Source organism: Zea mays, chromosome 3, assembly GCF_902167145.1.
Source record: "Zea mays cultivar B73 chromosome 3, Zm-B73-REFERENCE-NAM-5.0, whole genome shotgun sequence".
In the NCBI taxonomy this organism is placed as follows: Eukaryota; Viridiplantae; Streptophyta; class Magnoliopsida; order Poales; family Poaceae; genus Zea; species Zea mays.
In genome coordinates, this window is record NC_050098.1 from 194,496,253 (window position 1) to 194,518,598 (window position 22,346).

Sequence of the window (22,346 nt, forward strand, 5' to 3'; positions counted from 1 at the left end):
CTGTCCAAGACCAAGATCCGCTACCCACAGATTCAGAAGCTGCTGTACGCGGTGACCCTGACGCGACGGAAGTTGCGACACTACTTCGAGTCTCATCCGGTAACTGTGGTGTCATCCTTCCCCCTGGGGGAGATCATCCAGTGCCGAGAGGCCTCGGGTAGAATTGCAAAGTGGGCGGTGGAAATCATGGGCGAGACGATCTCGTTCGCCCCTCGGAAGGCCATCAAGTCCCAGGTCTTGGCGGACTTTGTGGCTGAATGGGTCGACACCCAGCTCCCAACAGCTCCGATCCAACCGGAACTCTGGACCATGTTTTTCGACGGGTCGCTGATGAAGACAGGAGCAGGCGCGAGCCTGCTCTTCATCTCGCCCCTCGGGAAGCACCTATGCTACGTGCTACGCCTCCATTTCCCGGCGTCCAACAATGTGGCCGAGTACGAGGCTCTGGTCAACGGGTTGCGCATCGCCATCGAGCTAGGGGTCCGACGCCTCGACGCTCGCGGTGACTCGCAGATCGTCATTGACCAAGTCATGAAGAACTCCCACTGCCGCGACCCGAAGATGGAAACCTACTGCGATGAGATTCGGCGCCTGGAAGACAAGTTCTACGGGCTCGAGCTCAACCACATCGCTCGACGCTACAACGAGACTGCGGACGAGCTGGCTAAAATAGCCTCGAGGCGAACAACGGTTCCCCCGGACGTCTTCTCCCGAGACCTGCATCAACCCTCCGTCAAGACCGACGACACACCCGAGCCCTAGAAGGCCTCGGCCCAGCCCGAGGCACCCTTGGCTCAGTCCGAGACACCCTCGGCTCGGCCCGAGGCACCCTCGGCTCGGCCCGAGGTACCCTCGGCCCCCGAGGGTGAGGCTCTGCGCGTCGAGGAGGAGCGGAGCGGGGTCACACCTAATCGAAACTGGCAGACCCCGTACCTGCAATATCTCCACCGAGGAGAGCTACCCCTCGACCAAGCCGAAGCTCAGCGGTTGGCGCGGCGCGCCAAGTCATTCGTCTTGGTGGGAGACGGGAAGGAGCTCTACCACCACAGCCCCTCAGGCATCCTCCAGCGATGCATTTCCATCGCCGAAGGCCAGGAGCTCTTACAAGAGATACACTCGGGGGCTTGCGGCCATCACGCAGCGCCTCGAGCCCTTGTTGGAAACGCTTTCCGACAAGGCTTCTACTGGCCGACCGCGGTGGCCGATGCCACTAGAATTGTCCGCACCTGCCAAGGGTGTCAATTCTATGCAAGGCAGACTCACCTGCCCGCTCAGGCTCTGCAGACCATACCCATCACCTGGTCGTTTGCTGTGTGGGGTCTGGACCTCGTCGGCCCCTTGCAGAAGGCACTCGAGGGCTACACGCACCTGTTGGTCGCCATCGACAAATTCTCCAAGTGGATCGAGGTCCGACCCCTAAACAGCATCAGGTCCGAACAGGCGGTGGCGTTCTTCACCAACATCATCCATCGCTTTGGGGTCCTGAACTCCATCATCACCGACAACGGCACCCAGTTCACCGGCAGGAAGTTCCTGGACTTCTGCGAGGATCACCACATCCGGGTGGACTGGGCCGCCGTGGCTCACCCCATGACGAATGGGCAAGTAGAGCGTGCCAACGGCATGATCCTGCAAGGGCTCAAGCCGCGGATCTACGACGACCTCAACAAGTTCGGCAAGCGATGGATGAAGGAGCTCCCCTCGGTGGTCTGGAGTCTGAGGACAACGCCGAGCCGAGCCACGGACTTCACACCGTTCTTTCTAGTCTATGGGGTCGAGGCCATCTTGCCCATAGACTTAGAATATGGTTCCCCGAGGACGAGGGCCTACGCCGACCAAAGCAATCGATCTAATCGAGAAGACTCACTGGACCAGCTGGAAGAGGCTCGGGACATGGCCTTACTACACTCGGCGCGGTACCAGCAGTCCCTGCGACGCTACCACGCCCGAGGGGTTCGGTCCCGAGACCTCCAGGTGGGCGACCTGGTGCTTCGGCTGCGAAAAGACGCCCGAGGCCGGCACAAGCTCACGCCTCCCTGGGAAGGGCCGTTCGTCGTCGCCAAGGTTCTGAAGCCCGGAACGTACAAGCTGGCCAACAGTCAAGGCGAGGTCTACGACAACGCTTGGAACATCTGACAGCTACGTCGCTTCTACCCTTAAGATGTTTTCAAGTTATTCGTACACCTCGTTCACACACGAAGTCTAGTCATCAAGGAAGGGTCAGCCTTGCCTCGGCAAAGCCCGACCCTCCCTCGGGGGCTAGAAGGGGGGAACCCCCTCTGTGTCAAAATTTTCCTCGAAAAAAAGTCTTCCATCAAAAAGGCTTCTGCGTTCCCCGGCTATATCAGTAGCAGGACCCCAAGAAGCGAACGAGGGCGCATGTAAGTGGCAAGGCCGACCGAGCCGAGGGACTCCTACACCTCTAGGATACGGATACCTCACTCGTCACCTACCACGAAAAATGACTCCAACTTGGGCAAGCCACTCTGCTACTGACGAACGGGGCCGAATACGCAAAATGGAAGGAAAAGGAGCACAACTTTATACTACGATAATAAAGTGTTCGGGCCTCAGCGGTCGCAAAAGACACATGTGCATTCAAAGAAAACTGCTCCGGCAGAGTCAGGCGTCGCCCGGAGAAGGAGCCGCGCCGGCCTCGGACGACGGCACAGGCGGGAGGATCTCTGCCTCGAAGGTGGTTGCCAGCACCGCGCTTGGGCCCGCGGCGGCCGCGTCGAGCCTCTGGACTTCAGCCAGGGCGGCTTCATCTTCGTCAGGGAGACAATACCCCTCGCTGACCCGCTCCAGATCCACGACGTAGTGGGAAGCAAGCACGGCGAAGGCCCGCCTGACGTCGTGATGTAGCGCCTCGCGGAGTCTGCCACGCACATGGTCACCCAAGGCCTGCAGGCGACTTTGAGGGGAGCTTCACGAGGGGACGTCGCCGAAGCCGAAGACCCGGCAGAAAGCCGAGATGGCCTCGGACATGGCCGTGTGGTCGGCCTCCCTCTGCTCGGCCGCCTGAGCAAGCGCCCTGGTGGACTCATCAAGGGCAGACTCGAGCTCTGCGAACAGCCAAAGCGCAAGACCTCAAACACAAGTGGAGGAACAAAGCTGAAACGAAAACTTAAAACAGCCAGGACATACCTCCGGCTCGGGCACGCTGCTCCGAGGATGCGGCTTGGGCTATGGCTAGGTCTGCCGCAAGGGCTCCGGCCCGGCTTTCGGCCTCGGCGGCCCGACCCCGAGATTGGTCTCGCTCATCGGTGACCTGGTCAAGCTCCGACTGCCGCCGCTGCACCTATGCGTGTGCCGCTGCAGCCTCTGCTCCCAGATCGGCATAGAGCAACCGAAGGTCCGCCACCTCGGCGCCCTGCTGGGAGAGGCGCGCGGTAGCCCTGGCAAGCGAGGTCCTCAGGGATCGCAGCGAACCCTAGACACTGACCTCGCGGCGGATGAACGACGACTTGGCGGCGCTCAGATCCGTCAGATCCTGAGGGAAGGAAGCGGGGCGTCACAAAGGACGCCTTGATCACGAAAAAAGGTATGCATGAAATCATTACCTGGAGGATCTTGGGGACGTCCCTGCAAAAGACCTCCAAGGATGACCAAAGCGACCCCACCGTTGCCTCGGCGCACTCGTGGAGCTCGTCCCAAGACTGCTCCTCCCGCTCATCGTCAAGAATGAAGAAGGGATCCGAGGCCTCACGGGTCCGGAACCGGAGCAACTGGCACCGCCCCTCAGAGCTCCGCCGCGTAGGGACAAGGCTGCCGCTCGGCCGGACGGGTTGCGGTTCCACGCCCCCCTCCTTCGAGGCACCAAGTAGCGACGCCTCGGCCATCTCAGCGTCGGCGGCGACGGGTCGCTCCACGGCCAGGACAGCAACGGCTTCGGCAGCAGCCGGCGCCAGCGCCGGCGGCATGTCTGGTGGGCCCGAGGCCACGGCCGTGCTAGCCGCCTCCCCCAGCGCGACGGCCGCCTCGACAGAAGAGCCAGCCTCGGGAACTCGCTCCACAGCAATTGGTGCCGCCTGAGCCCCCCGCTGTGGGGCGTCTTGCGAGAAGGTCAGCTGGCCGGCGAGGCCTGGCGTGGCACCGGCTGCGGAAGCCGACACCGTCTTGAGGACCTTCCGGGGAGCCAGATCGGTCGGGCCATGACTCCGCTTACTAAGGAGGAAAGGAAAGTCAGGGTCGGGACATACAAAGGAGGAGCCGAGACGAAGACATCCTAAGGTACTTACCCACTCCGGGCCATGATCAACCGTGCCTGTGGGGAGGTCTCTCGAACCTCGACCCCCGAAGGTACCGCCGAGGTCTGCCTTGCTGCCAGCTTCGGTACCATCCTCGCCTTGGGTGCCCTAGACGCCTGGGAGACGGACTGCCCAAGGCACTGCCTCGACGACCTGAGGATCGCCCTCCTGCGCGGCCGGCACAGGCGACGGTTTTCGGGGAACAGGCAGCTCGGCCTGACTCCCCGGGGTCACCTCAACTTCCCCAGCCGAGGGGTCAAGTACCCCCTCGGTCTGCCCCCACTCTTCGGACCGGGACCCCGACATCCCGGCCCCGGAAACCGACGTCGCCAGCACGCTCGGGGGCTGGCTTGATGACTCCTGGCCTAGCCTCAAACCCGGGCTGAGGCCAAGGCGGGCAGCCATATCGTCATCTTTGTCATCGTCTTCATCGTCGTCGTCGTCGTCAGGCATTTCCGGCGACGGCTCCCTCGGGAGCCCATCCCTCTCCTGCCGACGACGGAGCTTCTCCAAGGCGTCTCAGGCCCGCGTCCGCTCGTGGGTCCGAGCCTTCTTCGCGTCCTTTTTCTCCTTCCTCTTCTCCGCGGCAACCCACCGCGCAGCTCGGTCCACCACGTCCTCCGGGACCGGTGGCCGGGAAGGCTTGTGACACCCTACCTCCTGGAGACGGACGAAAAGTCTCGGTCGTGAGGACCAAGGGCAATCCGACGCAAGGAGAAAGAAGGAGCGGACACTCACCAGGGACACACACCCGCGGTTGGGACGCATCAAGGGTTGGGAAAGGGCGCCGGCGTCCGGTTTTCCCAATGCGATGGCTACCCGGCCGTGGAGGTCATCGACGGGAAGGGGATCCGGGGACATCCGCGAACCCTCCAAGTCGGCCTCTAGCGTCATCTCCCAAAGCGGCAACCGCCGCTCCGCCAAGGGAAGCACCCTCCGGCGATGAATGGCGGCAATCACTCCCGCAGCGGTGAGCCCTCCTTTCCGCAACACCTCCAGGGCCTTCAGAAGGGGCTGGAGATTCTTCTGTCTATCGTGCGGGCTCCCGTAGCGCCAAGCATCGGCGGAACGGTCACCACTCGCTGAGAAAACGACAGGAGCCTCCCGTCGTCATTTCGGAGATAGAACCACCAGCGCTGCCACCCTTTGTTCGAGGACGCAAGGATGGCGGGAATATACTGCGGCGCCCGTGCCTGCCTTAGCTGGAGGATGCAGCCACCGGCCCGCACTGCCGCGCGGACCCTTCTCTCCCCCATCGGCGAAGCAAAAAGCTCCCCGGAGAAGAAATGAGTCCACAGGTCCCAGTGAGGGTCAATCCCCAAGTATCCTTCGCAAACTGCTGCGAAGATGGCGGCTTGCGAGATGGAGTTAGGGCTGAGGTTGTGCAGCTCCACCCCGTAGACGTGCAGAATCGCCCGCATAAAGCGGCTTGCCGGCACTCCGAACCCCCGCTCATGGAAGGAGACGAAGCTCACGACATACCCCGGCGGGGGGGACGGGGCGGCTCCACTCGGGGGGGGGGGGGCATCCACTCCGGCTGCCTCTCATTGGAGAGAGGGCGAAGTAAACCCTCAGCGACGAGGGCCTCCAGGTCATCCGCCGTGACTGTGGAGAAAGGCCATGGGTCGCGCGGCGGAACAATGGTCACCCGGTCGGCCATCACCAAGCAAAGGAGGTGGCGGCGGAAAGGACTGGGTGGGCGGTTTCCCTTTCTCTGGCTAATCCCTCGGGTTGCAAAAACCTAAGAAGGAGACAAGTAGCGGAGCAAAGAACCGTCACCGGACCCTCTCCCGAATATATAAAGACCCAGGCGAGACCCGTTCAACGCGTCGCCCGAACCCACCACGGGATTCAAAACTCAAAGCGAAACGCCCATTCCTCGAACGGCTCGCACACGCGCAACGGCCGCCCCGCGAACCACTCGTCCCGTCGCATTAACTCTGCGGCAGGACAGGCGGCGCCTTTGGCAAGAGAAGCGGGTGACGCTTCGCCTTCGCCATAATGACCGCGTCAAAAAAGGTACGCCACGTCATTCGATTTCGTATCCTTTTCCTTTTCCTCTTTCTCTCTCTTACAACAGGGACCGGGAAAGGGGGATACCCCGAAAGGGATCCTTCTTCGCGAAGGAAACGGGCCCCGAGCCCCCCAACTGATCAGAGGTTTGAAGGCTGGCCCCCCGGAGGGGTTCAACAGCCGCCTCAGAGCGCTCGGGCTCCGCGCCCACTACTGGTCAGAGGTTCAAAGGCCGGCCCCTCGGAAGGGTACAACGGCCGCCTCAGGCCACTCGGGCTCCACGCCCACTACTGATCAGGGGTTCGTAGGCTGGCCCTCGAAGGGTTCACAGTCGCCTCAGACACAGAGCGAGGGATGACCCTGGATACGTTCGATACATAACCAAGGCTCGGGCTACGCTCCCGAGGTACCCTAGGACATTTCCGAGACCAGCGGGAACGATCTTGTAACGGAATCCCATCAGAGGGAGGCATCGAGCCCTCGGACCCCGTCAAAAGGGGACCGGGTCCGGCAGATCACCCGCAGGTACTTTTGGAGCGCGCCTCCGGGCCTCTAGCCGACCCCTAACAAATGGGGCACGGGCGTCCACTCGGATTACCTGTTAGCAGCTCACTGGAGACACCATGTTCGGCGCCCTCCAAGGGCAACATGGCGCTTTCCCCCCCCCCCTCCTCCTTGCGGAAAGGCGACGCAGGGGCATATGTAAAAAAAAGTCGAGTCTGTCCTTGACCGTCCTCTCGCTCTGTGCAGAGGCTCGGGGGCTGCTCTCGCAAACCCGGCTCCGGCCAAACCATTGACAGCGTCAACATACCAGCCCGAGAACTTGGGACCCGACCGTGCACCCGGGCTACGGCCAGCTCGCATGAGGGAACAACCAGACCGGCCGAAGCATCGCGAAACGCGTTAAGACCTCGAAGGAGTCTAACCACTCCTCCGAGGCCTCGGGGGCTACACCCGGCGGGTGCGCTCGCTCGCACCCACCGGAACAAAACGCAACCGAGAAAGGTCGGTCCCCTTGCAAAAAAGTGCGACAAAAGCCTCCAAGAGAGTATTAACACTCCCTTCGAGGCTCGGGGGCTACTATCGGGGACCATAATTAGGGGTACCCTCAAGACTCCTAATCTCAGCTGGTAACCCCCATCAGCACAAAGCTGCAAAGGCCTGATGGGTACAATTAAGTCAAGGCTCGGTCCACTCAAGGGACACGATCTCGCCTCGCCCGAGCCCAGCCTCGGGCAAGGGCAGCTGACCCCGGAGGATTCACGTCTCGCCCGAGGACCCCCTCAAGCAACGGGCGCACCTTCGGCTCGCCCGAGGCCCAGTCTTCGCCAAGAAGCAACCTTGGCCAAGTCGCCACGCCGACCGACCGTATCGCAGGAGCATTTTAACGCAAACATTTAATGCAAAGGTGGCCTGACACCTTATCCTGACGCACGCCCTTCAGTCGACAGAGCCGAAGTGACCGCAGTTACTTCGCCGCTCCACTGACCGGCCTGACAAGAGGACAGCGCCGCCTGCGCCGCTCCGACTGCTGTGCCACTCGACAGAGCAAGGCTGACAGCAGCCAAGTTTGGCCTCAGGCGCCATAGGAAACTCCGCATCGCCCGACCCCAGGGCTCGGACTCGGGCTCAGCCCTGGAAGACGACGAACTCCGTTTCGCCTGACCCCAGGGCTCGGACTCGGACTCAGCCCCGAAAGACGACGAACTCCGCTTCGCCCGACCCCAGGGCTCGGACTCGGGCTCAGCCCCGGAAGACGACGAACTCCGCTTCGCCCGACCCCAAGGCTCGGATTCGGGCTCAGCCCCGGAAGACGACGAACTCCGCTTTGCCCGACCCCAGGGCTCGGACTCGGGCTCAGCCCCGGAAGACGACGAACTCCGCTTCGCCCGACCCTAGGGCTCAGACTCGGGCTCAGCCCCGGAAGACGACGAACTCCGCATCGCCCGACCCCAGGGCTCGGACTCAGCCCTGGCCTCAGCCGACGGTCTCCGCCTCGCCCGACCCAGGGGCTCGGACTCGACCTCGGCCTCGGAAGACAGACTCGACCTCGACCTCGGAGGGGCCTCCATCTCGCCCAACCCAGGGCTCGGACCGACCACGTCACAGGAGGCGCCATCATTACCCTACCCCAAGCTAACTCAGGCTACGGGAAACAAGACCGGCGTCCCATCTGGCTCGTCCCGGTAAACAAGTAATGATGGCGCCCCGCATGCTCTATGACGACAGCGGCTCTCAGCCCCTTACGGAAGTAAGGAGACGTCAACAAGGACTCGACAGCCCCGACAGTTGTCCTTCCGCTAGGCTCCAGCGCTCCTCCGACGGCCACGACATCACACAAACCGGGTGCCAAAACCTCTCCGGCTGCCACGATGGCATGTACTTAGGGCACTAGCTCTCCTCCGCTAGACACGTTAGCACACTGCTACACCCCCCATTGTACACCTGGATCCTTTCCTTACGCCTATAAAAGGAAGGTCCAGGGCCCTCTTACAGAGGGTGGGCCGCGCGGGGAAGGACGGGACGGCGCTCGCGTAAGCCGCTCGCTCCCTCCCGCGTGGACGCTTGTAACCCCCTACTGCAAGCGCACCCGACCTGGGCACGGGACAAACACGAAGGCCGCGGGTTTCCCCTTTTACGCTTGTCTCCCTCCGGCTTCTTCCCCCCTTCGCGCTCCGTCTCGCGCCGACCCATCTGGGCTGGGGCACGCGGCGACAATTTACTCGTCGGTCCAGGGACCCCCCGGGTTCGAAACGCCGACAAATAGTAGACTTGTTATATCATTCGTCAATTAAAGCATGACACATTGGGCAACCAAAAATGTGAAGAACTTCATATGTTTTCAGTACACATAGTAGAAACATAAACTTCATCATACTTACCACATAGTAGAAACATAAACTTCATACTTAACACATAGTACCTTGGGAATAACAGAACCGACGACATGACACATTAGACTTGACAATAAGACTAACATACTTAACACATCACACACATAAACTTCATACTTAAGTAGCTCCGGATCCATGCCGCGCCCAGTGGTGGTGGATTAGATCAACCTGCAACTGATTATATTTCACTGGATCATGTAGTTGGTCGTACCTGTTGTTGATGTACTCATTGCGCTCTGAAATGGAACCATGACTAGTATCCGCCAAAACTCCGATGTTGTCGAAGCTTGTGTTCAAAGACGAAGGGCCTTCATCTTCTACGATCATGTTGTGCAATATGATGCATGTTTTCATGATATCTCCAATGTGTTGTGGAGACCAACCATATGCAGGACCACGAACTATGGCCCATCGCTTCTGTAGTACTCCAAATGTTTGTTCAATGTCTTTTCTAGCAGACTCTTGAACAGTGGCGAAATGTTGGGTCCTCACATCATACGGATGACGGATTGTCTTGACAAACGCTGGCCAGTCCGGATAAATACCATCTGCTAGGTAATATCCCATGTTGTACGTGTGTCCATTGACGGAGAAACTCACTGGTGGACTATCACCATTAAGATGCGAATTAAATAGGTTTGAACGCTGAAGAACATTGATGTCGTTACAGCTACCGGGCATGCCGAAGTATGCATGCCAAATCCATAGGTCATATGAGGCAACAACTTCGGGGATCATTGTAGGGTGTTTACCACGACCGGTAAACATCCCCTTCCATGCAGTTGGGCAGTTACGCCACTCCCAATGCATGCAATCGACACTACCAAGCATACCAGGGAAGCCGCGTGATTCTCCAACTTGGAGAAGCCTAGCGATATCAGCAGGAGTAGGTTTCCTAAGATAGTACCCCCCCAAAAGCAGTTTGGATAGCGGTGCAAAAGTGTTTCAAAGCCTCATGTGCTGTAGATTCTCCAATTCGTACGTACTCGTCAACGGCATCCGCAGGAACACCGTATGCAAGGATACGTACGGCAGCAACAACTTTCTGAAGGGCAGATAGGCCTAGCTCACCGGCACAGTTTGAACGTTGAACGAAGTACGGATCCACTTGTTGCACAGCAACAACGAGGCGCTCGAATACATGGCGACGCATGCGAAACCTATATTGCAAACTTTTTTGAGTACAATTGTCAAGTACCTACTATGGACGTTAATAGATGTGCGTATGAATAAACATACCTCCTCAGAAATTGTGCATCCGTGTAAACCGGTTGCGCGCAAAAGTAGTCGGCTCGGATTCTTGCATCACCACTGATATGGTCACGATGGATTCGAACACGACCGGGAATGGAACCAGCATACCGACGCTCGTTAAGTGCACGACGCCTACGATGTTGGTACGTCGCAACCTCGAGCTCATGGTCTTCATCTTCCATGTCTTGTGCCATCCTAAGGAAAATATTGGAATCTACGAACCGGACCATTGTTGTTGAGGAGTGTATGGGAAGTGTGACTGAAGTGTTGAAGTAGTGATTATTTATAGATGGGATAGGCTTCGGAGAGAAGCCATGCTCTTGTCGTGCAGCCGAAGCTAGACAATGGCTTGTTCAAGAAGTGTCGTGGCTTACGGTGGAAGTATGTGAATTCGTAAACATTTTTTCATACGATTCAAATACCGTGACACGTGTTTTCGGCAATAATTACACACAACATAAAATGCAATGTTATTTATTTTGTACATTTCGAAATTATTAATCAACCATAGTTTTTAGATTATTATTTCTAAAATTATTGATTACAAATTTTTTTGCATCCTTTCAATAGCATGAAATGGGTACAAAACAAAGAAAACAGAAAAAGAAAAGGAAAAACGAATTATGTTAACACTGTAGCTTTAGGGGATCGAATTTAGGGGACGTTGCTGGAGACACAGAAGATATAGAGGACAGAATCTTTTAGAGTGTCCTGTAAAGTACAGAGAATATTCCTTTAGGGGATGAAATTTAGAGGACGCTGCTGGAGACAGCCTTAGAGTTTTTTCTTTGCATTGTAATATGGGCCAGGTCCAAAAATACACCATGGATTGATTTTAGATATCCAACAGATTACTCGCGGGTGAAAGGTGATATCCTAATGCAAGCCCCACTACACGACGGTTCACTTACAGCGACCTACGGTTGGTTGCTAAAACGGCCTTCAGCGACCTACGGTTGGTCGCTAAAAACTTTTAGCGACCCATAAGGATGGTCGCTGTAAGTGCCGTCGCTAAAGGCTTTAGCGACCGACATCTTTTTAGCGACCGACCATCCATTGCTAATATTGTATATTTAGCGACCAACCGTGGGTTGCTGTACTATAGATTTAGCAACCAACCGTAAGTCATTATACTATACATTTAGCAACCAACAGAAAGTCGCTCTTTTTACGGTTGCTATTAATAATAATATATATTTAATTAAGCACCACACATCACAGATTTTTATACACAAATCATAAAGACATACACAGTTAATCAGTATACCACAGTCATAGATCCATCACATAAACACAAAAGCACCACAATTATATATTCACAAAAGCATCACAATTATAATATCATTCACAACTAGATCATTTACAGTTTGTTGAAATGGGAGTACAACGGCACTAGACTGAAGACGAGTTTGACTGATGCATTCTAATAATAGGTTCAAAAGCACCACAACGACATCACTCCCGCACCGATTGATAATCACAAAGAACTGAATCGGTTCTTTCCCCTCATAAAAGCGCGCCTGATTAGAAAGCAAGCATAAATTAGAGAAGACAAAAGGGTCTATATCCAGTTTAACAATTCTAATTAAATAAAATCAGTAAGTTACCTGGACAGCCTGAAACTTAGCAAATTCAACCATCTTGCTTGCAAGTGAAACTGTTATTAGCCTATCCTCCTGGATAATAATTTAAAAAAAAAGCCTTTATTATTCAAGTTGATTTAACAAGATAATTGAAGACTACATAATCAACAAACATAAGGTTATCCAGAATCTCATTAATATGCACAAACAGCATAGGTAACCTTTTGGTTTTAGTTCACACACCAAGAACATGAAATCGGTGTTATCTGGTACTTCAAATCTTTCAGATCTTATTTACAAACTTCAAAGATGACAACTAAAATTAGGCAACTATGGTCTAGAAAGTCAGAGATTGGTACAAGCATCAACCGGAAACACAAAAAATCACAACAAAATTGAATTTCTGGATAACACTTTTACCTTAATACTCTTTTTCCCAAACCAGGTTCCAATAAGACATTCCTCCTTATCATCTCCAGGATAAGTATACTGAAATATGTAGCAATCGCTAGTGTAAAATTTTCGAAATCAGTATAGAATCTAAGGTCTGATTCTTTTATAATTACTAAGGTCTGATTCTAAGTTTAATTTAGTCAAACAAAGCAATTTTCGAAATCAGTATAGAATCTGGACAGATTCTGAAACTGGACTTGGAAAAATCATAACTCCTAAACTAGTAAACCTATGGTCATGAAATTTTTACACAAGTAAGATAAAGAAGTTATCTACAACTTTCTTATATAACATGTCTACAGAAAACATGGTTTACTTTACTCAATTATTACAACAACGGAGAGGATGTGTGCAGCAAAATTTAGCTCAGGGACAATCAGATTCCCTATGCAAGATTATGACAAAACCTAACCAGTACTCAGTTCTGCACCCTCATACTTAATCCTAAAGCTTCTAATTGACATCACGGCACAAATCAAGCTTTCCAAGAAAAATGCATGAACTCAATCTCTTCTAATCATTCACAAGTTCTTCTTTTAATTAGATAAAAGATATTATTTTAACACTTTATGGAAACATTCAGTTTTGGAGCCGCCGCACTGACTTGCGTCATCGAAGGAGAAGGAAGCCGTGCCAGGACACACAGGCGGTATGCCACAAAAAATCGATCACCAAATCCCACAGGCAAGACACAGGACGCACAGGCGCAGGCTGGTCGCGGTTGCGAAGGCTGTTGGAGTTGCTATTAAGCAAATCCACAGTAATGCAAATGTATGCTAAAATGGCTCATGTTGTGATCCTAGGAAAAAATCAAAACAAAGTGTCAGTCTTTACATGGTCATCTTTCCACTATTCAGCCTTGACCATAACTACACTAAAAGTTTGCAAAAATCTTCATATTGAGGTTGTACTGAAACAAAACGACAACATCGCACCAAGATTTAACTCCTATTAGCTTTTGCAAATAATACTGGCTGTATCGATATGCTATCGCACATCATCTCCAAAAGCTCAACAAAATAAACAGGGAGCTCTATTTTTGCCTACATTCAAATAGTTTGTAATAATTAACATACTAAAACTCGAAAACTAGATGAGAGGGGGGAAACATGCAGGAAAGGAGGAAACCACAGCGGAGGGGGCACCCCGACAGATAGTGTGGAACGCAGGCGTATATATATGAGTTGTGTGTGTTTGGGGGGGGGTGTATGAACTACAGGTTCAGAATGGTTTTATGGTTGCAATTGTACCCAAACAAATACCCTTCAGCTAAATAGGAGTAGATCCCTAGTGTCTCAAGCATTGAATCAAAGTATCAAACACATCGCCTATTTACAGCCAAAAAACAAGATATGTAGAAACCACAGCAGACGGCACTTACTTGGATCTCGCGCTTGATCTGTTCGAAGTCGTGGAACTGGCGGCCGGGGACATGGAGAAATTCCCCCCATTCCTCAGGGGCCGCGTGGCGCACGAGCTCAGGGACGAGGGAGGGACTGGCGCAGGAAGGGAGAACCGAAGACAAGGGAGGGCGAGCTCAGCTGGCGCTGCTGGCGGCCATGGGAGAGGGAGCGCGCACAGGGAGGGATTCAGGGGGAGCCGCCATGGGGAGAGGAGGAGATGGGGGCGAGCTGCAGGTGGAGGAGAGCGCGGCTGTGAGGGAGAGCGCTGGGAGACGGAGCTTGGGCGAGCTCCATGCCTGGGAGCTGAGGGCGAGTGCAAGCAGGCAGGGAGTGCACCCGCCATGGCTGAGGGAGGGGGTGGCCATGGGAGTAGTGACGGCGGCTGCGGCGTGGAATAGGGTTTCGTTTGTTTGTTTAGCAGGCCTTTAGATGGGCTTTGGTGAGTAAATAAGAAACACAAAAATCACATACCTCTATAGCGACCCACCATCAGTCACACACTTATCTCTATAGCGACCGACCATAAGTCGTTAAATTTCTAGACTTTTAGCGACTCAGAGACCGTCGCTATAAACGCATTTAGCGACCAACCGTCGGTCCATAACTTTTAGCGACCAAACGTCGGTCCTAAATAAGGGTCGCTAAAGATCAACCGTCGTGTAGTGCCCGTTCGGCTTCGGGTCTAACCCACGTGTTAAAACATGTAACATTTCTGGCTCCATCGGGTTGGATATGGTCAAATTAACATCCTAGGAGTCCTAGAGAAGAGGAGAAGAAAGAGGGATGTTGTTGGAGCAGATCCAGAGAGCAGGGAGCCGTTGGACACACGGCCTTAGATGAAGGGACTCGTGAAGGTCCGAAAGAGTGTGTGAATCTTATCTTTGGGTCTAGATGCCCTCATGCCTAGTTGGATCGGAGTCTTGGACAGGTGTATTGCAACTACGTGGGACTTGGGAGTATATAGTTCGTTTTCAGACGCTTACAGTATGCGTGGATTCGATTTTTTTGATAAAAGGCGAGACGCAGCCGCACGCATGAATTGTCTGAACGACTCGTGTGTGCAAGACTGCTAGTTATATAGTTGTACCGACACGACAGCCCAGGTCTCTTCAGGCGTCCGGCCGGTGTACTTAGCAGAATGCGCCTAACCACATGCAGAAGCAGAAGCAGCGGGAACGGCTCGATCGGTCGACCGACCCGGTTTGAGATATCCCGTTCACATTCACTGTCAGCTAGCGATCCCGTTCAGTTTGCCTTTTTTTTTATTTTTAGTGCTGGTGATGCCGATGCGCACCGGCCGCACGCAGGCGAGAAAGAGTTCCGATCCTCAGGTCAATCGCATGGACAGGTCAAGCAAAGCGTAAAGGAGATGGCCCATCAGCAGGTCTCGCGCCTGCAACAATGCAAAAAGGATCTATATATCCTACCTTTGAACAAGAACACGCCAACTTCCATTCGTGCGCTAGCTACGTCGTAGTCGTAGAGCAACGGCGTACGTACGTTGCCGCCGGATCTGCCAGGCTGCTACTTGCTAGGGCATCCCCCTTTCTCTCTCTGTCTCTCATGGAAATATGGAATGCCAATTGGCAACTGCCAAGCGCATGAGACGTGACATCTCTGCTGCATGCGGTGCAGATAGGATTGCACTCGCCCCTAGTTTCCTAGTTGGCGCCATCATCCAAGTCGCGTGGTCCCTGACGTACGCCGCGGCTGGTCACGCCGGCGTGCTCGTACAAGCTGGTCATCGCTACGGAATTGAAACTCCTCGCGGTCGATGGCGTCATATGGAACAGGGACGCCGAAATGTACGCCTCACCGATCGAACGAGCCCGGACCAGTCGGTGGGTTGTAGCCTGTAGCGAGCGTTGGCTGGCTGCTCCGGCCTCACTCGGTCGAGCTAGGCACTGACACGCAGGCAGGCCAGCTAAAGTGGCCAACGCAACCTGACAGTTTTTCCCCATCCTATGTATATCAACCGTACGTGCAAGCGGAACGGTAGGTCGCGGGTCTCGTCGATCTCTGCGGTTAGCTCGCACGTCGGCTTCTCGTTTCTGGTTGCTACTAACTCCTACAACATATATAGGGCCAGGGTCGTCGTCGTCGATCGTCCTTATTATAGGCACGACCTACAAGAAACGGCGACACCTGCCATTTTCCATCCCATAACCTAATAATACTTGTCTACAGTAATAACCAGTTAACCACAACGGTTACCAACAGGCCAATGTGCGTCGACAATCGACATCCAGCTCATGCATGCATGTGACGACCTTCGTTCGGTGACGGTCCTTACACTGCTAACCGATCGAAATATACTCGGAGTCGGAGGCACACGCGAACACGATGCATCGCAGCGGTGCGACACCGGTGGCACCGACGAGGCGGCCGCCGCCACACAGAAACGGGCGGCCTGCGGGTGCGGCACTGCCGCGTCATGGCATGGCTATCAGGCTATATGGTGTGCCAGCCGCAAAACCACGTGCGCGCGCCGCGGCTAAGGCAACTCTGAGTGCTGTGGTGGGCGCCGCGGCTAACCACTCACCATCACCAGACCAGCGCAGGCGAATCCCCTGGAAACGCCCGCGTTCCCACCACCGGGCCGGCGGGCCCCTTCTGCTGCAGCCCGAGATCCGCCGCGCCTCCGCGTTCAGACCGGTCGACCCCTGCGGTGCCGGTGCCCGCGCACTCGTCGCTTTCCAGCTCGGCGTCCACGCAGGACTTTACACGGCCACGTCGGAGTCCCGCTGCCGCGCTACGTCGTTAAGGTGAAGCGGTCGCGCCTTCCCGATTCGACGTTCCCTCAAACTATATATAAAAGTAACCTCCCGTCCCGAGCGACGAGCCGGTCGCACAAAGACCACCAATCTAGTCATCCCTTACGCAGCACAGCGAGCGGCGAGCCGGCGACGGCGATTAACCTCGACTCAGCGGCGAGAACAGGAAGAACAAGGGGAAGGATCCGTACGTGCTGCGCGGCCAATCCATGGGCAACTGCGCCGTCACGCAGCACGCGGTGACGTCGTGGGCGGACGACGGCGAGTGGGACGTGCCCTCGGCGGCGGCGGCGGCGGCCGACGAGGAGGGCGCCGGAGGAGCGGTTGCCGCCGCCGGGACAAGCGGGAGGAAGGACCACGCGGCGGGGGCGGCGGAGGTGACGATCAGGATCACGAGGAAGCAGCTGCAGCAGCTGATGGAGAAGAGGGCCGGCGGGCTCCACGGCCTCAAGAGGCGGCGGGCCGCCGCGCAGCTGCTGGCGGACGTCATGGACGCCGGGCAGGTCTTCCACCACTGCAGAGCGGCGCACTGGAAGCCCGCGCTGCAGAGCATCCCGGAGGCCGTGGAGTCGTGACACGCACGATCGACGCGCACGCACCACCACACCACACACTGCTTCCTAGTTCCTTCCTCTCTTGGCTCGCTTATTCGCCGTTAAGTTGCAGCCGTCCAGCTAGCTTCTCATCCCGGGTGACTCGCGCGCCGTGTCATTTCTTTTTTCTTTTTTTTTTTTAGTTTGGATGCAATATGCAACTAACGATGTACAGAAGTAGGGATTAGTAAAACTTGGAAACGAACTGTGGATTTCATGAGCAATTAACCATCCATGTTTTATGCAGCAGAGCATGATCAACACCACCACCTAATGCTCAGCTAGATTATGGTCTGCTGCAAAAGTTTTCTGATCGGCCCTCTGTGTTTGGATGGTCGTGTTGCCGTTACCATGCATGCAGGGCCAGGACAAACTGTACTCCTACCTCATACACCTTTGGATATGCATGGAGATAGATGCACTGTAGATCGAAGAGAGAATATCCAGCAATGTAAAAGAACGTAACCATATTCTTGAGAGAGAGAGAGAGAGAGAGAATAACATAAAATGCGTAGTTAAATTGTGGTTGACGCGAGAGGCAACTAAATATATACATGATGAAGAGCTAGTTACAAACAAATAGTAAAAAAAAAGATAATCTTACTAGTAGTTAGGAAACGGGGACCATCTTTTTGGTGAGACTTGAGCACTTGACCTAACTCTGAAAGCGCGCAAATGGCCCGTCTCATCATTCTGTCGGGCCGGGATGATGAGAAGCACCTTCGCTACAAAAACGATCCACACACATTTCGCAGTCGCTCGGCAGGTCAAAATCTACCGCAAATAAAACCCCGCCTAGTAGTAGTGCTTACAATTCAGAAGGTGGAGATCGATGAAATGGGCGATCCACATTAGCTGCAGTAGGTGCGCACACCAACACGTTGACAAGCAGGCGAGCTGAGGTCCAAATCAAGGTTGCTGGACGTAGCCATCAGTCGACTAATAACTCTCTAGGTGGTGGCCCGAGAGTGTTGCATTGCTGCCGGTTTGACCGACCGAGGCTGTCGCTCGCTGGAAGGAACTAGTGTTTTCCAGCAAAGTGACAGCTCCGTGTATGACAGTATGTATGTATGTATTCTAACCACTGTTCGTCTGCATGTTAGCCCCCTGAAAAATATAATAACACGGCAGCATTTCCCTCGAGGTGTTTATTTGTCTGAACGGATGTTAATAACAAAGGTTATCCGCACAAACTACAGTGTTAATTAAGTGACGCTACAAGCTAATATAAGTAGATGTCTACATTTATAAACCAAGTGAAAGCAACCGGCCGGTTGTAGTTGAGTGCTGCGATTACATGCAAAGATATGCTGATGCGTGTATCTGCATAAATAAGAATGCTCGTGACCATGCAGGAGATGACCACAGATTAAACAACTATACAGCTAGCCTGCCTAATTAAAATCCATCGAAACATATATAACACGATAAGTAACATATAGTGCTCCTATATATATCTCTCGTGGTTATCTTTCATGAGTAGAGAATGTATGTAAGCGTACATTCTGTGCACTACTACAATCCAGCTCTTTGCTGAGTGCATAGCATTTTGCCGAGGGTAATTTATTGGACACTTGACAAAAAAACATTCGACGAGGGTTTTAGAGACAAGTACTCGGTAAAGAACTCTTTTCTTATAGTGCTAACGCCGCAGCATGCTCATCAACTAGCGACAACTACTTTGTTACCGAGTCCTAGTGTTACCAAACTCCGATGCGATGGTTGGTTAACTTGGAGTAAAAATTCCCGATCCGTTAGTTTAATCAAGCTAAGGTTTGAACTAATGATTTTTTGCTTCGTTAGGTTAATTCAACACAGTTCATATATGCCATCTATTCTTGAAGCAGCCGAGCCGTGGTGATTATCTACAACAGTTCAGAGTTTTAAGACTTCCTTTGTCAACCATTGTTTTAATATAGATCGAACACGAGACATAGAATTTTACTTCAAAAAACGTTTGCTGGAAAAAAAATGCTTTGGGGCCAGTAGATAATAACTACACTTTACAACTCTGGGACCATACTCAGCAGTAATCAGTTCTAATCAGACTTAGCAGCAAGATATTCCAGCTAGAGTGAGTCCTAACCACGATTCTAGCTACTAGTCAGCGAACACTTGTTGGACTAGAAACCACCAAATGATCTTACAACTGTCCTTTTTTTTTAAACGATGTTTCTGCAACTTTTCACTTAAAATTATAAAAAATATATATTCATAACTTTTGTACAAACCAGAGTCAGAACCTAGTTCTAACGTCCCTACAGAAACCTGTTGGAGCTAGCTAGATCCAGTTTCAATCACCTGCCACTAAACATAGTAATTAACAAAAAAAAGCAGATAGCAGGCATGTGGATCTAGGCTTTTCTGAAAACAAAAACCAAGGGTTTCTATTCCACATCATAGATACACAGATGATTGAATTTTTGATCAATTGCTCTAGGGACCTCAAAATATTATGGTGCTGGATGATGCCTGAATGGCAATTCGCCAAGAACGAACGGAAGGAGAAGGCTACGGACCGGTGCGACGTGCCGGCCGTGGGAGCAAAGAGCATCGTCGACATACAGCAGCGAGAGACGGAAACAAGTTCCAACTTCCAAAAGCATGCCTTTTGCGTGATCTTGTTCACGAATTTGTGGCAATTTAAAAACAGGCATCGCTAGACAGTGGCTGCGGGCACGGCAGCTGAAGCCTTCAAATGTGCGTACCGTTAGTTAGTCACGCACGCACGCACGCGCGCGGGCGGAGGAGAAGAAGCCGAGAGCGAGACCAGTTGGACCCCGTCCGTCCCTCCCTGTCCCTGGTGGCTTCTCATGGTTGTTGGGTAGCGCAAGATCCTCTGCAAAAGCCGCGTTCACACCTCACACTCGCCGTCGCCGCGCTCCTTCCGTCCTTGGCGTGGAAAGGAAAAAAAAGGGCTCTCAAGATTCTGTCTCCCCCGCCAGTTTCCCACCCACGTCACGCCGTCCGGTCGCGAACTCGCGCGCGGCTGCCTGCGCCGTGCCCGTGCGCCCGGCCACTCCCGCACTAGCCTAGCCTATGGAGGACTGGAGCGCTGGGTCGCCGCGGCCGTCCACGTGGCCAGACGGAAAGCGGAAGCCGCCCCCGCGACGCGACACGGTCTCCCGTCCAAGCTGATTGGCACGCCGCACTAATCACCCTCTCGACCTCTCTTAGCCCCCGTACAGTATAAATAAGCTTCTCCGTCACCAGACCGAGAGAATCCCTCTCGGAACGGAGATCACGGCGACGATAGCCGACCAACAACGAGCACTGATCCAGAACCCAGAGCCTGATTGCCAAGAGGTCCGTCCGTCCGTCCGTCCGCGCGCGCCAAGGCACGCACAGCGCAGCGTATACTTGTCGTCGACCGCGAGCGCGCATGGGGAACTGCCTCAGGCTGCGGCGCGCGGCGACGTGGGCGGACGGCGACGAGTGGGAGGAGGAGGCGGAGCCCTGCAGCAAGGCCAAGGCGGCGCCCGCAGCCGTCGAGGACAAGGTGGAGGTCAAGATCCGGGTGACTCGGCGGCAGCTGCAGGAGCTGCTTGAGAAGGCCAGCCGGCGGCAGGTGGAGGAGGTGCTGGCGGAGCTGATGACTTCCGGCACGGTGTACTACCCGCGCCAGCGCGATGAGATTCGGCGGCACTGGAGGCCCGCCCTCTACAGCATACCGGAGGGCGTCGAGGAGTCGTGATGGATGATGGCTCACGAGCTAGTTATGTGAATCTGTGTTATGTGCAGTGTTGTTGCTCTAGGAAGATGCAGGTTTTAGCGATTCTTTCTGAGATAGTATTGTACAGGCTTACAGACTGAAAATGCAACAAAAACCGATGCTAGTTTGAAAACCGCATTTCCCAAGGATTTCTATTTTCTAAGGGCAATTAGTTCATTTTACTTTTCGAAAATAGAGATCACATGGAAAAATTTACTTCCTAAACCAGCGAGTCAGTGCAGGCGCCATGCATATGCCCCACGGCCCACCTCGTCTCACCAAGAATTTGAGGACCGTCAAACGGGAACTCTGTAGCGAGAATGGACAGTCACCATCTATGTATCTGCGTCCATTTATTCTATATAGGGTCTGTTTGGTTCAGCTTTTTTCTGACCAGCTTTTCTACTATTACAACAATTCAACCGATTATATGTTTATGTTGATTTTGGATGATTTTTGCCCCAACGAATTTTATAAAAGCTGGCTAAAAAACTGAGCGTTTGGCAATCCGCAGCAGCTTTTGGTGGCCAAAAGCTGTCAGAAGCCGAAACAAACAGGGCCATAAGCTCCGCATTGAAGATTGAACTAGTCCATCTGTTGCTATGCGTCGAACGATCAAGGCTTCATCAACTTAAATAAAGGGTCGTGATCGGTGTGTTATCACTATAGTTTATACATACTCCCTCCGTCTCGGTTTATACACCAAACCATTCGATTAAAAAATTTGTGTCTTGTTACCGCTACTGTGAACGATACTCTTGCTCCAATTACGGGATGGAATAGATGAGATAGACATAATATTGCCCTAAATACCAAACCCTCCATCGAATTTAACATTTTAAACAGATATATAAAAAATTTAATATTCATCTTTTCTTATATTATCAAGCACATTATTACAAATAAGAATAGCAATATTCGGATTCGGATTCGAATCTATATTCGAATTTTATATTTATAATTTAAGAAGATATATAGTAAATTTGAGGTTTACCTTTTATGAATCTTTACCAACTCAATGCTAAAAACAAGAATATGAATTTGTAGATTCTATATCCTATTTATTCGCATCAAAGGAAAAAAAAGTCAAACCGAATAAGTATATGTTTTTTACTGTCTTCATCCCTAGCTGCAGTGGTAGATATGTTATATCGCTTCTACTGACGTTGGGGCTTGTACTGTTAGGCATGACGTAGTTGGTAGCAGGTGTAGCCTTATGTACTTAATAATACTTTATGGTACGCAAACATGTATACGTGTGGCTATAAGATCGATGTAGGTATATCGAATAGTGGCCTTGAGTACCCTGGTACCCAAATCGTGGCGACGTGCGCTTGTCAGGATGTGTTACATGAGAGACTTATCCAATATGCCAGTGCTATGAATCTATCAGTAGAACCTAAACATAGGTTCCTTG

The 22,346-nt window shown here is 53.2% G+C and overlaps 2 protein-coding genes across 2 annotated transcripts; both read left to right on the top strand.

Annotated features, from left to right (window-relative positions):
- Positions 1 to 16,500: 16,500 nt before the first annotated feature.
- LOC103651120 (uncharacterized) lies at positions 16,501 to 17,466 on the top strand. Its single transcript, XM_008676719.4, has one exon. It carries the CDS (start codon positions 16,834 to 16,836, stop codon positions 17,197 to 17,199), a length of 366 nt encoding a protein of 121 aa, XP_008674941.1. The 5' UTR covers positions 16,501 to 16,833; the 3' UTR covers positions 17,200 to 17,466.
- A 2,971-nt stretch (positions 17,467 to 20,437) lies between these two features.
- LOC100277429 (uncharacterized) lies at positions 20,438 to 21,062 on the top strand. Its single transcript, NM_001150991.2, has one exon. The coding sequence runs from the start codon at positions 20,600 to 20,602 to the stop codon at positions 20,909 to 20,911; it is 312 nt and encodes a 103-aa protein (NP_001144463.1). The 5' UTR covers positions 20,438 to 20,599; the 3' UTR covers positions 20,912 to 21,062.
- The last annotated feature ends 1,284 nt before the right edge of the window (positions 21,063 to 22,346 follow it).

What these genes read in the sequence shown, in the direction of transcription:
- LOC100277429 (NM_001150991.2), top strand. Translation starts at nt 20,600, where the DNA reads ATGGGGAACTGCCTCAGGCTGCGGCGCGCGGCGACGTGGGCGGACGGC.
- LOC103651120 (XM_008676719.4), top strand. Translation starts at nt 16,834, where the DNA reads ATGGGCAACTGCGCCGTCACGCAGCACGCGGTGACGTCGTGGGCGGAC.